The following is a 16,185-nucleotide window of genomic DNA, read 5'->3' as shown; positions in this document are numbered from 1 at the left end:
GGTCACACCAAATGTACTTAAATGTAACAAAGACTCACCAATTTGGCAGCTCCACCCAGGCGTCTGTGCGAATCCAACCTGTGAATCACAATGATTAGAAAATAGTTAGATGACATTTGAGCAAGAAGGTTCGCAGATATGATTAAAAACATTCATTTGAATGGAAAAATCTGGATAAGAAGGATAAAGCACACACACACATTGCCTTTAGGTCCAACTAAACAAGGCATGAGAGTGGTAGAGGAATGAGATTTTTACAGGGCAGTTCTTTAAGAATAAATCTTAAAAAAAATATTAAACTGTGAAGGATGGATTTGCTGAAAACACTTTCTTGATAAATATATCAAAACTGCTGTATTGGCCTCCAGTCGCACTGCATGCACGTTCTGGCTGCAGCCACATGGGGGCCTTGACAGGCTCCTAAGGATCCTCAGAGGATGCTTGCTGCCTCTTTGTACCACAGAAAGAGTGATAGACCTGCAAGATATAACAAAACCATACCAATTAATTCTGATCAAATTCTCACCAATTGTGCATTAATGGAAACGTCAATTTCTATTTCACAGATAGATAGATTTTGTGGTGTTACACTGGACTCGTCAGCTCAAGTTCAAGGTTCTATATTCGTCATTTGTCAATTCCAGCAAAGCAGTTCCTTCAACAATGCTCATAAAATATGTATAAATAAAAGGGGAAATCACACAAGTAAAAGTGAAAGCAAGATGATAATCTAAGGCACAAAATAGTGCAGTTAAATTAAATATAAACATAAGTAAACATAAAATAGTAATGTAAATGTCAATTTGTAATTTTGTGGAGGACAATATTTCAGATGGGAAAACTGAATGTAAACAGGATGTAGTATGTCTATGCATTATGAGAAGTAATTTATGTACACAGAGGTGTAAACAGGAATATAGTATGTATAGAGAAGTAATAAATATATAAATATAAAAATATAAACATATATATATAGATATACACACAGAGGTGTAAAAGTTTGTAAAACAGTATGTATAAAGGTAAATAAAGGTAAAATAACAAGTGATGAGCTCAGGAGCTCAAGAGTTCAGCAGTCTCTTGGCCTGCGGGATGAAGCTGTCCCTGAGTCTGGTTGCCTGGCAACAGGAAGATCAGTTTGTCTACTGTACATGGTCTGTTGTAAAATTGATTGTCAGTAATCTATAAATTCAAAAACATGAAAACTGAGCTCAAACTATTCTGTTTCAAATAATACAAAATGATGCACCTCTCTTAAAGGGACAGTGTGTAGGATTTGTGGTGTGGTTGCAGATTGCAACCAACTGAGTACCCCCTCCGCTCACTCGGCGGCTCACGTTACCGCAGTTTCACAAGCGTGTCGGAGAACTACGGTGGCCTTCAGGAAACGTGAATGCTTAAAACGCTCTCTCTAGAGCCGGTATTTGGTTGGTCCGTTCTAGGCTACTGTAGAAACATGGCGGAGCAACACGGCAGACTCCGTGGAGAGGACCCGCTCCCTGTGTAGATATGAAGCTAACGAAAACACAACGATTCTTAGTTTAATGAATATTATATTCCATTTCTGAGAATAGATCCCCCGATATGTTACACACTGTTCCTTTAACTCATAGACTGCAATGTAAGGATGGGGATTTTTGTATGTATTGTGAAGTTTGAATGTATATAATCTTGTGATTTCTGTGTCGGACTCCAGGAAGACTAGCTGATGGGCTCATGGGGATCCTAATAAACTAAACTAAGCTGTTGAAGAAATTGGCAAATTAGTTTGTATTGCATTAAATGGACTGTTTAGCACGTCCACACTTTTGAAGGGGCTACAACAGTATACCCTTTTTGAATTTTTTTTTTGGTAAGTCTGTCTGGCCTGTCTTTAAATTCTTCCATTAAAGTAATTTGATTACAAATTGCATCTTTTTTGCTCTACAGTAGCTTAGTAGATGTTTTGGGGTTTTTATCTGCATTTTCAGAAGTTCTATTCCATTTAGAGTTACTTATTCAGTGCTTTGAGCTGCTTTTAAATGACCATTTGAGCCTTCAAATTAGTTGTTGCAAACACATGCTATTCTAATTACTTGCTCATGAAACTACCCACCTAAAGCCAAACACAATTGAACATGGGGTTAGTACAATAATAAAAAGAGAGGGAGGTGATGAAGGTGATGAAGAGGGAGAGATGTTGCATCAGTCATCAGGTGTTTGGGAAAGCTGGTAGGGCGGGTTTGAGGTGGATAAATTACCTGTCTTATGAGCAGCTGCATCTCTTCCCTCCTCCCTGATGGACAGCACCGGGGGCCCTCCGCTCTGCTTCCCCGACCTCAACTCCTCCTGCAGGCGTCTCCCTAAACCCCGCTCTGAGACCGCTCTGCTCTACACCCTGCTGGCCTTCGTCTCTCTGCTCACCGTGACTCTCAACCTGCTCGTCATCATCTCCATCTCCCACTTCTGGCAGCTCCACACCCCGACCAACACCCTGCTGCTGTCCCTGGCTGTGTCCGACCTGGTGGTGGGGCTGCTGGTGATGCCCATCGAAGGCCTGCGCTACATGGAGACGTGCTGGCTGCTGGGGGCGCTGATGTGTTCTCTGGCTCCTTATGTGTCTTACTGTCTGTTCTCTGCCTCTGTGGCCAACATGGTGCTCATATCCATCGACCGTTATCTGGCTATCTGTGACCCACTGCTCTACGCCACTAAGATCACCCTGTACAGAGCTAAAATATCAATCTGTGTATGTTGGGCCTGCTCTCTTGTCTACAACGGGTGTATTCTGATGGGACACTTAGGAGGGCCGGACAGGTTCAGCACCTGCCATGGGGAGTGTGTGGTGGTCATCAGCCACATCTCAGGCACACTAGATCTCTTCATCACCTTTGTTGGGCCCTGTACAGTCATGATTGTTCTCTATATGAGGGTGTTTGTGGTCGCCATGTCTCAGCTGCGTGTCATTCGGTTGCAGACTGCTGCTTCCAGCGTCACTGCTGCTCCAACCGCTAAAAAATCAGAGACGAAGGCAGCCAGGACTCTTGGGATTGTGATAGCTGTGTTTCTAATGTGCTTCTGCCCGTATCACTATCCCTCTCTAGCAGGCGAGGACACCTCCACTAGCTTGTCATATTTTGCAGTGTTGTCTTGGATCATGCTGCTGAACTCCTGTGTGAACCCTGTGATTTACGCTCTGTTCTACCCCTGGTTTAGAGAAGCTATCAGACTCATCTTCACCCTCAGAATACTGCAGCCTCACACCCGGCTGGTCCGGATCCTGTAGACTAAATTATCCGTGTGTGGTCATGTTACCGTTTTAATGAAACACGCTGTCTGTATCACCTGTGTGTTTGAGTTGTCTGGCCAGACTTACTGTGTAGTCAGTATGCAATGAGTAGTCCTCGATGCCTTCGACAGCGGCTTCAGCTGCACACATTCTCATTTTGTCACACACGCTGCAGAAAAACATTATTACGCATGAGATGAATCAAAAATATTAAAGTGACAAGAATTTCCTATCATTTAGAGAAGTGTATTTTCATCATATACGACTTAAAAGATCTCCATTTCATCTCTGTAGTTGCACTGTAAAACAATATTATAATTGTGAGTGGCTTATGCATGTAGAAATGAACAATTACTATATATATATATATATTATTGGATATAGCACAGTGGAAATACTATATGGGTTTACTGCCATACAAACAAAATCATATGTATATCTTATCAACTCTTTATAAATAATGCTAATTAACTGTGACACAGTATGTGATAAATGTATACATAAGTAATGATTTTGTTAGTTCCTCTACTTTCTCATTACCTTTGTGTGTTTTGTATAGAGCATAATGTCCACTAAAAGATTTAAAGTTTTATGTTATTGTATAACCACAAAGCTTTTATGGCCTGCTTCTGGCCTGAAAATATCAGTTTGCTGCTTTTAATTGTGGCATGGAGGGAGAGTGTGACATCTAGTGGCTGAATGTTATCAATAGCATCTTTAATAATGCTGTCAAATTATAAAAAAATACATAAATAAAAGCCTGCAATTTTCACTCCTTGTCATGCTGCAATTGTATTTAACATTTAAATTACTGCAATGTAATATGTGAAATAGATGCACTAAACATACTCATTAATACTCACTGTACGTTTGTGTGTTATTCATTCATGGACTTACCTGTAAGGTAGGCTTTCTCAAGTGTCTATGAAGTAAGCCTGCAAATCATTATGGATGAGTAAATGGTTATTAAATGGCATTTGAAATGACAAAACATGAATAATAGATCTACATATGTCCTCAGCACGTGGTTTAGCAGCGGTTTACAAGTTTATTCTACTTTATTATAGTGCCAGGTTTATTTGATAGTCCCTTAAAACTTACAGTATATTGTAGTTTCTATGGGCATATCATTAAAAACATAATTTATCTTTGTCTGCCCTTGATATCATATTTTTTTTTTAATGCTTTCTTTGATTCTTTGAACACATGCTCATTGATACATAGACAATTGAGGAAAAAAAAGACAAAAAATAATAATTACGTATACATTTCATAATGCCAGAGTTTATGTTAACGCTACGGAGCCACATGTGGCTCTTTAGCCCCTCTCCAGTGGCTCCCTGTGGATTTTTAAAAATGGAAATGAACAACTGTTTTTTTGTTTAGGGAGTATTAGGGCCACATTGAGGAAAAAATAAATCAGAGATTTCGAGAATAAAGTCGTAATATTATGAGAATAAAGTCATAAATTTAAGAGAAAAAAATCTTAGCATTATGAGAATAAAGTCATAATATTATAAACTAGTAATTTTACGTGTTATTTTCTTTTTTCTCTGGTAAAGTTATGACTTTATTCTCGTAATATTCGGACTTATTTTTCTCCTTAAATTCTGACTTAATTCTGGTAATATTATGACTTTTTTCTCGTCAACTATAAACGACTTTATTCTGTAAATCTCAGATGATTTTTTCCCTCAATGTGACCCCTAATCCTCCTTAGTACATTTGCTCTTTGGCCCTCACTGCATTAGACTTGGACTTAGACTATAAACTGTATTACCTTCATCACAATGATCAAATGTTTTGCGGCTCCAAACTGATTTTTTTATATATCTTTTTGCCTAAAATGTCTCTTTTGATAGTAAACGTTGCTGACCCCTGACCTAACCCAGCCTCCTCCAATAAGGCCTTGGTTTGATGCAGCTGCAGTGCCGTCCTCCGGACCACCAGGGGGCGCTGTGTTGCCCTGCAGCATTTGATGTCTAACGCTGACTGCAATGGAGGAAATGACATGACCGAGCTGTCTTTTGTAACTCTACATCATATTTCTGTCTAACTCTGTAGCCTTTAACACTGAACGACTCTTATCTAAAACATGTTGCGGACATTGTGTCGGGCTGGCGGCGCCGTCTTTAAGGTAAAGAGACTGATCATCACCGTGTTTCTGTGATAGATGAGAGAAGCTACCAGAGCTGCGAGCTGTTCCTGTTAAACTGGTTGGGATGCATGCTGTTGGACCACACCACTAATGTTACCTAGCCAGCGTTATACAGGTGTGAACAGGTGTGACAGTATTCACAGATAGTATTTAATGGTCTATTATAATGCACACATATCCCTGTCAGACTCCACAACCAGCACTGCTCCCAGTAGATCACTTGCACACCAAAGAACTGACAATAACCTGATATTTTGAGGTGTAATTTCATTCATTCATTCATTCTCACTGTGCAATATCATTTTCCCCATGTGCAATTTTGTTATTAGTGTGTTTATTGTCAATACTGTATATACTGCTCCTATTTTTATACTTCCTTCATACTGTCAAATACAGTATGCCAAAAATACCAGATGTCCTACTTCATCCTCATTTTGCAGTATGAAAGCCAGCATACCTTTCTGTCTATTCTGACCTATCCTCTGCACAGCGAGGTCAAAGTTCAAGCCGCAATATTATGATGAAGTAGTATGTCCTAATAACTGCATGCAACAGTACGTACTTTGTAAGGGCAGCTGCAGTATGTACTAAAAGTAAAAAAAAAAGTATGCGATTTGTAACGTATGTGTCTGCTGTCTCTGCAGAACTCCCAGCAGGCTGTGCCCAGGCTGTGGGTGACTCCATCCCAGCAACGATGGGCCTCCCGCTTACCCATGAACACCGTGGTCCTGTTTGTGCCGCAACAGGAGGCCTGGGTGGTCCAGAGGATGGGTCGTTTTCACCGGGTCTTAGAGCCGGTAATTATGATCACAATTATGACCACAATGCATCTATGTAAAGGTATGTATTTAATAGACTCATTTAACCCACTTTCGTTCTTTTCTTATAGGGACTGAACTTCCTCATTCCCATACTTGACCAAGTTCGTTATGTACAGAGCCTTAAAGAGATTGTTATTGACGTCCCTGAACAGTCAGCTGTGTCCCTAGGTAAGTTTTTTTTCCCATTGCATTTTTGGAAAAAGTCAAAGCAACGAATGACAAACAGTTGTGCTTATTATCGGTTGAATTAACCATCTTCATGGCTGAATGAACTGATATGTTCTCTGTCTTTACACAGATAACGTGACTCTGCAAATTGACGGAGTCCTTTATTTGAGAATCTTAGATCCTATTAAGGTATGCGGGTAAGAATAAGCGCTGTAATGATAGTACTAGCACTGTTTTGTCAGCAGGTGGCGCCACTTAGATGGATTATACATGAACTGATCCACACAGGGACTGATGAGTTGTGTCTCTCTCCAGGCTAGTTATGGTGTAGAGGATCCAGAATATGCCGTGACTCAGCTTGCACAAACCACAATGCGTTCAGAACTGGGCAAACTCACGCTGGATAAAGTATTCAGGGTAAGAGACATCTGCACTGCTTGATGTGTATATTACACTGCAACAAAAGAATGATACATACCTTAAACGTGCTGCCTCTCTGGTTCTCAAGGAAAGGGAGTCTCTCAATTCCAACATCGTCCACTCCATCAACCAGGCGTCGGACGAGTGGGGAATCCGCTGCCTGCGTTATGAAATCAAAGACATACAAGTTCCACCTCGTGTTAAAGAGTCAATGCAGATGCAGGTAACACACACACACACACAATCAAAGACACCTTTGATTCCTCGATGTTATGAAAATTTCTCACCCAACCACTGGGTGATTTCAGGATGTTTCCCTGTAAGAGAAATCTTTGACCTCCTTCTTTCTTCATCGTTTCCTGTGTAGGTGGAGGCCGAGCGCAGGAAGAGAGCCACAGTGCTGGAGTCCGAGGGGACGCGGGAAGCAGGCATCAACGTCGCGGAGGGTCGCAAGCAAGCCCAGATCCTCGCTTCAGAGGGGGAGAAGACCGAGCAGATAAACAAAGCGGCCGGTTGGTGCATTTTCACTGTTTTTTAACTGTGATTTTCCATTGACTCGGTTACATGCACGGATCATGTGATCACGCATGTAATTGAAGGTCTTGTTATTGTAGGACTTAAGCCGTCATTACGCCAAATCCACAAAGCATTTTAATTACGTGCCTGCAGACTGTGTTGCAACCTTACACGAGGATCTCATCTCAACATGCAAGAGCATTTGAGTAAAAGTGGACCAAGAGGAATGTTGAAAAGGGAGGTTTAAAGGTTTTAGGTTGTAGTGAGCTCAGTTTTAAAGCTAGAGTGAAAAAACCACAGCATATTTGCCCACTCCCAGGATGATAAGATGAATTATACTTGACAAATCTCCCTTCAAGGTGCATTTTGAACAGATAAAAAATGTGTGATTAATGTGCGATTAACTATTTGAATCGATTGACAGCCCTACACTTTACATGTTGTGTTGTCTCTAGGTGAGGCCCAAGCTGTGTTAGCCAAAGCAGAAGCCAAATCCAAGGCCATTCGTCTGCTGTCAGATGCTCTGGCTGAACAGGTAAAAAGCAGATTTCATTGCTCCATTTGTCATTAAAGGATTAGAAATGATCCGGCTTTATTTGGAAACATCATTATCTTAGTAACCAGTATTTTGTGTTCCTGACAGAACGGAAATGCTGCAGCCTCGTTGAGTGTTGCCGAACAGTACGTCTCGGCTTTCTCCAACCTCGCCAAAGAGTCAAACACCGTGCTTCTGCCCTCTAACACCGGTGACGTTAGTGGAATGGTCACACAGGTATACTGATTTCAGCCCCACTAATAAGCTTTGGGATTAAAGATTTGTCCACAAAATATGTTACAAATATTGGAATTGTTTGTTATGTTTTCATCATGAACTATTGCTATATGTTGGTTACACTTTCTATCCTCTTCTTCTACCCTCAGGCCATGACGATTTACAGCAAGCTGGCCAAACCGATGCCAAAAGTTGAGAGCGTGAAGACAGAAGAACCCGAGGAAGAGCCTCCAGTCCAGTCAGCTCAATAGCTGTGGACGCCGTTACTGTTCTAAACTGTAGCTGACAGATAAAAAAAAAGAGGAAGAGGTTTTCCACAATTATGGAGTACAAAGGCACTGCTGTGTCCCTCAGCGTCTGGTGCACTCTATCTACTGCAGGGCACACACAGGATGCCGTGACGGAGGAACAGCACTGGATAAACGGAGACGACGTCGAGCGAGGACGGCTGGGACAAGAGAAACTCAGCCACAAATTGTATTACTTGTGTGTGCTTCATCACCTTTAAATGGACGTTTGCTGGCTGTGATATCAGAAATGACGTGACTGAACATTTCAGGCCAGTCTGGTTGGTTGAAATATAATTAAATATATTTTCGAAAGCAGTTGTTTTTTTGTCTTTTTTTCATTTTCTTTATTGCACACAACCCTTTAGAAATTAAGAAACTATTTGGGATATAGTTCAAAAGCCTGTAGTTTTAGGCTACAAGATACTACAATTTCAGCTTATTAAATGTGAATATTTTCTGGTTTCTTTACTCCTCCATGACAGTAAACTGAATATGTTTGAGTTGAGGACAAAACAAGACATTTGAGGACATCATCTTGGGCTTTGGGAAACACTGATCAACATTTTTTTTACCATTTTATAGACCAAACAACTAATCAGGAATAATCGTTAGTTGCAGCCCTAGAGGATACAGTATAAAATAATTAATTATAAATAAATTAGTTGATGTTGGGCTAATGACTTGATAAAGGAAACGTTGTCAAAAAATAAAAGTTTGTCTGTTTCAGAGAGCAATGACAAATTGGGTTAGTAACATTGCAACGGTATGGTTTCTCCTGTAAACTAGTATTACGATGGCACGTGAGTGAACACATTAACGCAACTTTTCAGGTTGTAGTGGGTACAGTTTTAAAGCTAGAGTGAAGAAACTGGTATCCAATGAAACTAGAAAATCTATTGGTACCAACCATGTCATACTAGCTTGTCGCAAAGGATTTGAGCATATTTGTTTATGCTAAATGCAGTACCTGTGAGGGTTTCTGGACAATATTTGTCATTGTTTTGTGTTAATAATTGATTTCCAATAATAAATATATACACACATTTGCATAAAGCAAGCTGATTTGCCCACTCCCATGTTGATAAGAGTAATAAATACTTGACAAATCTCCCTTTAAGGTACATTTTAAACAGATAAAAGTTAATTTGTAATTAATTGCGATTAACTATAGACAATCATTTTCCTGTAATTTCATCGTTATTGCTGTTTTCTTTCTTGTTTCTGACGTCTTTATTCTGTGTGATGTAACTTCTTTTGAAAAGCAATAAGCAATTGACTTATTTTCACTATTCAGAAGCAGTTTCCTAGTTCCTACTAACCTTATTATGATTAGTGCAACTCTTTATCTGACGATTTAACATCAAATTTTCTACTATTTATCGTGTAAAATCTGCCTAAAATGGACCTTTTTATCCCGCCCTTTACCTCAAATATTTCAACAGGCCAGTCTCAGTTCAATTCGTTTGCCTTTGAGCAGACTCACAAAGTTCATCTGTGGCGTAGCCTGGCAGCTATTTCACAAACAAAACGGTGATTCTTGTGACGTAAAGCTGTTATCACGGTTATTAGTCTGTGACATGATCATTTTAAAGGACACGAAAGGCCTGAGAGGATGCAAGATTAGCAACAGAAGAGGAAAGAAAAGTCTATTTGTTTTGGCTTATCCCTTGACTTTGCGCAGGTTTTAGTTGTATTTGGTTTGCTGTCAGCTTCTGGGGGGGATCGTGGTCAATAAATGATTTATCAGAGAGGTTTAAATTCTCCCTTTACCTCCCAGGGAAACAGCTAATCCTTTCCTCAGAGGTCATTTTCAAGCAGGTGATTTGGTTTCTTTTTAAACATTAACTATCAGTCCTGGTTTGTTGGTGTGACAGCATTCTAATGAACGTCCCTCTATCATCTCTAATTCTATGCTCCCAACTCACATGATGAAATGGAGAAAGCAATGACTGGAATGTGGAAGTTGGTTGCACGGATTTCAACACATAAAGCGTACTGCAAGCAGACACTTGCCACCGTGTGTGTGTGGGGGTGTGCGTCTGTAATCCTTGAAAAGGGCTGGTGGTGACTGGCCCAAAAATCGGATGTTTTCTCATTCGAGCGTTTCCCAGACACACCTCTTTCTCCTTCTTCCTCGTCGTCGTCGGCGGCCTCCTGTCTCCTCTGTCTGGCTGTCCGTCTTCCCCATAATTTATTTCCCATTTGTCGGTAACTGCTTTGCCCTGAGAGAGAGGAAAAAGAAGTCATAATTTAGACAAAGCTGAAGCTGCTGCTCACCTCTTTTTGCCCTCCCCTCCTCCTCCTCCTCATCATGACACACATGCCCACAGCCTTGGGGCAGTATAGTTAAGGAAGGTATGTAAAGTTTGCCATTTTTAGGACCTTGAACGGCAAAACCAGAGGGAGAAAAGAGGTGAGAGGGGGGGAGGGAGAACGATGAAGTGTGTGGGATAAAGGCAGAAGAGGTGTCTGGAGCTGCAGGTGTGAGACCAATTTCATGGCTTTATTTCTTCACACAGACATAGTGAAATATTGCTCACTGAGGTGAAGAGAAAACAGCAGGAACTGGCGACAGCTGACATGAAGCAGAAACAGCAGAGAGAGAGAGAGAGGGAGCATTAGCAGCTCATAAAAAGGCACTTAAACTCACATTCATCACCGCTGGCTGCTACTGAACACACACACATTTTTAAAGTCTCGGCTGTTCCCATTATGAGGAATTACAAAAGACGGAAGGACAGAGATAACAAATCTGTGAGATAAGGAACATGTGAGGGTCATCTGATCCTCTGTTTTGCCTGTCTTTTTGATAAGTCATAGAGCAAAAATAGCCTCTCCGGTGAATTTAAAATCACATAAAAGGAGCATGATGGCATGCATTGAGAGGAAGTGTGCCAGTGCCAAGGCGCTGCCTGCTTCTGCAGACGCTGTATAGCCTGCAATTTCTGGGGAGGGAAAAAAAGAAGTGTGCCAGTATAATCAGCTATAACGCAGAATCATCTCTCTCCGCCCACAAGATACAATCCTTCCATTCTTGTATTTTTTCTCATTCACTCCACCAGGACGCCTACGAGCAGGACGCACTCTGTTTGGACACTTTTTTTTAAACCCATTACTTCTTTTTTTTTTCATTTGGAAACAGGATTTGGAATAAGCTCTTTCCTCTTTTTTCTCTCTCTCTCTCTCTCTTTGATGCTTTTCCAAGGATCAGGCAGCCTGACAGAAAAAGTTGTGACAGATTTAGTAAGAGAGAAAAAAAAAAAAAAAAAAGTCCAGAGAGAGACAGACAGAGCTTTTTGCCCCGGAGGTTCACGAGGAAGATAAAGAGGCAGGGATAATCTGAGAGAGGGAGGGAAGAAGAGCACAGCTGTTGTGTGAAGAGAAAATATAGATAAAGAAAAGCGAGTGTGAAGGGCAAAGGAGAAGAGAGGACAACCAAGGCTGGAGAAGAAAAAAAGGGAGCAAATAAAAAGGAATAATTTCAAGGTGAAGGTCGTAAGAAGAGCTGATAAACACCTGACAACAGTGGGAATGGAGACGCTGCGAGACAAGAGGAGAGACTTCCTCTGAAGTGACAGAAATAGGAGCTGTGTTTGACGCGAGGAAGAGGAGATGATTTCCTCATCATGTTTTATTCAGCTGGTTTCCCAAATTCAAACAGCCTGCGCCGGAAGAGCAACTTCGTCCCCGGATAGAATGAAGAGAGGAGCGAAGAGATACCTGCCGAGTCTGAGATACCCCTCCTTTCCCTCCTCTCCTCCTTCCTTCCTTTCACTTTAGATCCAGCTTTAAAACTTCCTCCTCCTCCGCCCTGATATCTCCTCTCCTCTCCATCTCCTCACTATGTGGATACCAGCTTTGCTCCTATGGATTCTTAATATCAGCAGTTTGTGCTCGGGACAAGACTATACGGACTATTACCAAACTGGAGACATGGGCACCGAGGTGAGATATTTAAATTACCCATCATCTATGGCTTGTTTTTACACCAAACTACTGAGGAGTTTCACTAACTTTTACAGCTTGTAAATGAGTGTCTACTGTTGATTACATTCATTAAAGGAAAGATAGTGTGAATCATACACTATGGCCATCTGAACACTTATGTTAGACAGCGTTCTCTGGTACCTGGGCTTTGAGTATTGGTTAGTAGTTAATAAGCTGTATGCCTCACTGTGTGGGAGTGACTGGGATCATTCTTTTATGTGTCAGACGTGACCTAAACATTGCTTAATTATCTTTCCAAACTAACAAAATAAATACATAGATTGTATGTAAAATGTGTGTATTGTAAAATTTTGAATTTTCTAATAAACCAGCAACTTGGTAAAAAAATCGTCAAAATGAACAGGAATGCAGCGACAAATAGGTCAAACAGGAATTAAAATCCCAGTATATAATCTATATTGTATATAAACATAGAATTGAATAGATCGGCCCACCGATATCCGATCCAGCTATCTGAGTAAGTATCGGCCCTATTTACGAGAGAGACCTCACAAAGTATGTGTATAAAACATCACAATAAGACAATTCAGTCACACAATGATCCATCCATACAGTAGTTTTAAGGGTAGTAGCAGCAGCATGAGCATTCAGGATATTATCTCTATAATCCTAGTGGAGAGAGGATGTTTTTTTTCTGGTACAAGAATCCATTTACAATTTTTAGTTTTTGAGCCAAGTGTTCAACGAGAGTTTTTCAGGGTAATCTATCTAAGCAAAAATGCTGTTATGTATAATATTTACAAGAGGACGGGCCGGAGAAGGAATATCAAAACTCTGTGCTCCTGTGAAATGCAAACATTTTGTCTGGAGTTTAGAACAAGCTTTAAATCAGTGGTGGAAGAAGTACTCAGGTCTTGTACTTCCAAGTAAAAGTAGCAACACTACAGTGGACAAATACTTCAAAGTCCTGCATTCAAAATCTAAGTAAAAGTACAAAAGTATTAGCATCAAAACAAACTTAAAGTCAGGGCTGTAATGTAGTTCAACTTAATCAAGGTCAAGTCCAAGACAAGGTCCAGTCAAGTGCTTGTCAAGACCAAGTCCTAAGGAAGTCGAGACCAAGTCAAAACCGAGTCCAGAGCAAGTTGAGTCCCGTTCAAGACCATAGTCGGCAATAGTGTCTTTCCAATGCTAATATAGTGATTAATGAGTTAGGATGGACCTGATCTATCTTCTAACATCAAAATAATCAATGCACAGAGTTTAGGTTTGAGGACCATGACAGTCTAACGTTACATTCATAAACCTTGAATTTGAATTTTTTTTAGCAGTGCCGCTGTTGAATGCATATACACGGAGAACACTGTTAGAATCAGGCAACGCTCTGTACAACTGATCCCAAATCAGCAGCCAGCCAAGACAAGCCTGAGTCCAACAAGGCACGAGTCCAAGACAAGTGCCAGACTTCAAAAAAAGTGGACTCGAGACCAAGTCCAGACTGGTGGACGTGGAGAAGAGCAAAGACTTCTTCTCCAAGCAGTAAATGTGAAGGTCTTCTAGCTGACTTCCTCGCCGTAGCACTTGCCTTCAGATGAGAGGTGTCCTTGTGAAGCAGCATCTCATGGCGTCCAATCTAATGTATTAAACCCAACAAAATTTTGTTAGATAAATCTTTTGTTGCGAGTCTTTATCTTTGTACGGCCAGTGTACAATTGGTGGAGCGACCTCATAGTCTCGAGCACTGAAACTATAGTTGTTTTGTTCTATTGCTATTACTACAGCCCTGCCTAAAGTATCAAAAGTAAAAGTACTCATGAATAAATAAAAATAAAAATAAATAAATAAAGATTAAACATGACAATAAGTCTTTGTTGTTATTTGATAACCGCATATAAATACAACTATTAGTATAGGGGCAAGTAAAAATTGACTAAGGTCAAGTAGATTTCGGACCCACTTGCCAGACGGGGCAACGTTGAACCCTGCAAACAAGGTCACAAGTGTAACCACCTTTCTGTAATGTGTTCATACCATCAGCTCTAACACGCTTTATGTTGATTTTTACTTGAATATGCGTTTTAATGAGGTTTATTACACGGCTGTGTTGAATACTCGATTCTGATTGGTCAATCACGGCATTATGCGGCCTTTAATTCTTTATAACAGACCGTTGCTATGGGCGCAGTTCTGATGTTGGACTCTGGCAGACCGTTTTTGTGTCAAAATATTGATTTGCTTTAATGCAAGCAATCAAAGGGAACCTAATTGTCAGCCCCATTGGTTGGCATTGTGCCGAAAATGTTTCCTTTTTTGTCACACGTTTCTGTGACGTCATTTCAAACAATACCATGAGCTGTCTCAAAGACGTAATCTGTTTTGGTTTCAACCGTCTACTTTACTGTTAATGCTGTTTACGAGCCAACCGGGAAACCATTTGTTGTTCTTCTGTGGAAGTGGTTGAGGTAAGAGCAGTGAGTCATGTTACGCTCTCATTTATTGATGTTGAGATAATTTTACTACAATGGGACTGTGTCCAAATTCACTAGAAGTAATACAATCGTCTTGGAATTGAATGAATGAGACTCATCTTAAATTCTCACTAAGATTGTGTGTTTGTACATAAGCTTCAGACAACATGTTTATACTGGAAGAGTGACGAATGCATGGGTGTGTGTTCATGTGCGTGTGTCTGCGTGCCAGCAGTATCTAATGCCGGATCCCAGAGCACTGGTTATTTGTCCGTCATGACCTCATAGTCCCACAGCGATGACCTCATGTCACGCGATCACTTCACAACACAAAGTAAAAGAGAGAGAGGGACCAAAAGAAAAAGAGGAAGAATCCATCCTCCAATAAATAACTACAACTGTCCATCAATGATATCGAGAGATTGTGTCTCTAAACTACCAACAGTCGTGTCTGATAGTGTTATGGAGGCTTCGGTGAATTAGCTGAGCTCAAATACTAAAAATCTGGCCCAAAATAAAAGATACACCTGCAGAAATTGACACTTTATAATAACTATAATTTATAAATGGTAAATTAATAGTTAATTAAACTCAGTTAATAGTTATTTTACTGTTAACAAACTGTTAATCAATAATGTTTACTAATTATTAGTAATCTGTAACTGTAATTTGTACAGTTTATTGTTGCACACGTTATACCATTTTAAATACTATTTATTTAAATATATGTTAATGGTTACAAAACTATTTGTAAACCTTTAAAAAAATATTTGTAAAAAAATCTATAAATAATTAATATAGTATATAAAATGTTATAATGTGTGCGACAATATACTGTTAATAGATAGTGTACTAATGTAATCAAAAAGTAATTATTATCGTCCCTTATCATCTATGATACAATATAGAATTTATAAATGAATTATTTCATATTAAACAAACTAATGATAAACATAACATAAATTATAGCATTACTAATAATTAGTTAATCATGTCATTGTTTGTTAACAGTTAAATAACTATTAACTAAGTTTAATTAATCAATTTACCAATTCATTAATTAATTAATCAATTTACCAACAAGTGGTTGCCATGCAATTACGGTCAATCTCAGCCTTTTATCTGTTTTTTTCCACACTAAGCCCCAGAAATCAACCTTTCTAAAGGCTCTGTGGCTGTATTATTATAAAAAAAAATGTTCGTCTGCGATGGAAAGAAACAGAAAGGGAGGGGGAGGTAGATGGAGAGAGAGAGAGAGAGAGAGAAAGAGATAAATGGAAAGACTGATAACGACAGAGATCTGGTTTCTGTTTAGGTAATGCCAGCTGTACCAGTCCGCTCCTTCTCAGCCTGGGA

The 16,185-nt window shown here is 39.9% G+C and overlaps 3 protein-coding genes across 4 annotated transcripts in view; all 3 read left to right on the top strand.

Moving 5' to 3' along the window:
• Nucleotides 1-2,278: 2,278 nt before the first annotated feature.
• Nucleotides 2,279-4,151, top strand: LOC141762827 (trace amine-associated receptor 13c-like). Its single transcript, XM_074626910.1, has one exon. It carries the CDS (start codon nt 2,279-2,281, stop codon nt 3,263-3,265), a length of 987 nt encoding a protein of 328 aa, XP_074483011.1. The 3' UTR covers nt 3,266-4,151.
• Nucleotides 4,152-5,235: 1,084 nt separating this feature from the next.
• LOC141762826 (stomatin-like protein 2, mitochondrial) lies at nt 5,236-8,727 on the top strand. Its single transcript, XM_074626909.1, has 10 exons — nt 5,236-5,405; nt 6,071-6,223; nt 6,316-6,415; nt 6,546-6,604; nt 6,731-6,832; nt 6,924-7,058; nt 7,203-7,347; nt 7,807-7,886; nt 7,995-8,123; nt 8,273-8,727. Exons 1-10 carry the CDS (start codon nt 5,364-5,366, stop codon nt 8,372-8,374), a joined length of 1,047 nt encoding a protein of 348 aa, XP_074483010.1. The 5' UTR covers nt 5,236-5,363; the 3' UTR covers nt 8,375-8,727.
• A 2,355-nt stretch (nt 8,728-11,082) lies between these two features.
• LOC141762825 (vascular endothelial growth factor C-like) overlaps nt 11,083-16,185 on the top strand; it is a 15,718-nt gene continuing 10,615 nt past the window's right edge. The window contains exon 1 of one of the 2 annotated variants that reach the window (XM_074626908.1): nt 11,083-12,358. In XM_074626908.1, the coding sequence (XP_074483009.1) occupies nt 12,257-12,358 (102 nt within the window). In that variant the 5' untranslated portion in view covers nt 11,083-12,256. The remainder of the gene's footprint in view (nt 12,359-16,185) is intronic. The other variant, XM_074626907.1, reaches the window with a different exon arrangement.

The sequence above is a fragment of the Sebastes fasciatus genome, chromosome 24 (genome assembly GCF_043250625.1).
Source record: "Sebastes fasciatus isolate fSebFas1 chromosome 24, fSebFas1.pri, whole genome shotgun sequence".
In the NCBI taxonomy this organism is placed as follows: Eukaryota; Metazoa; Chordata; class Actinopteri; order Perciformes; family Sebastidae; genus Sebastes; species Sebastes fasciatus.
The sequence above is the reverse complement of the archived record's forward strand: the minus strand, read 5'-3'. Positions and strand labels throughout refer to the sequence as shown.

Bases quoted from the DNA above. Each gene is read 5' to 3' on its own strand.
- LOC141762827 (XM_074626910.1), top strand. From the start codon at position 2,279: ATGGACAGCACCGGGGGCCCTCCGCTCTGCTTCCCCGACCTCAACTCC.
- LOC141762826 (XM_074626909.1), top strand. From the start codon at position 5,364: ATGTTGCGGACATTGTGTCGGGCTGGCGGCGCCGTCTTTAAG. The intron at 6,416-6,545 runs GTAAGTTTTTTT...GTCTTTACACAG, and splicing joins ACAGTCAGCTGTGTCCCTAG to ATAACGTGACTCTGCAAATT. The intron at 6,605-6,730 runs GTATGCGGGTAA...GTCTCTCTCCAG, and splicing joins GAATCTTAGATCCTATTAAG to GCTAGTTATGGTGTAGAGGA.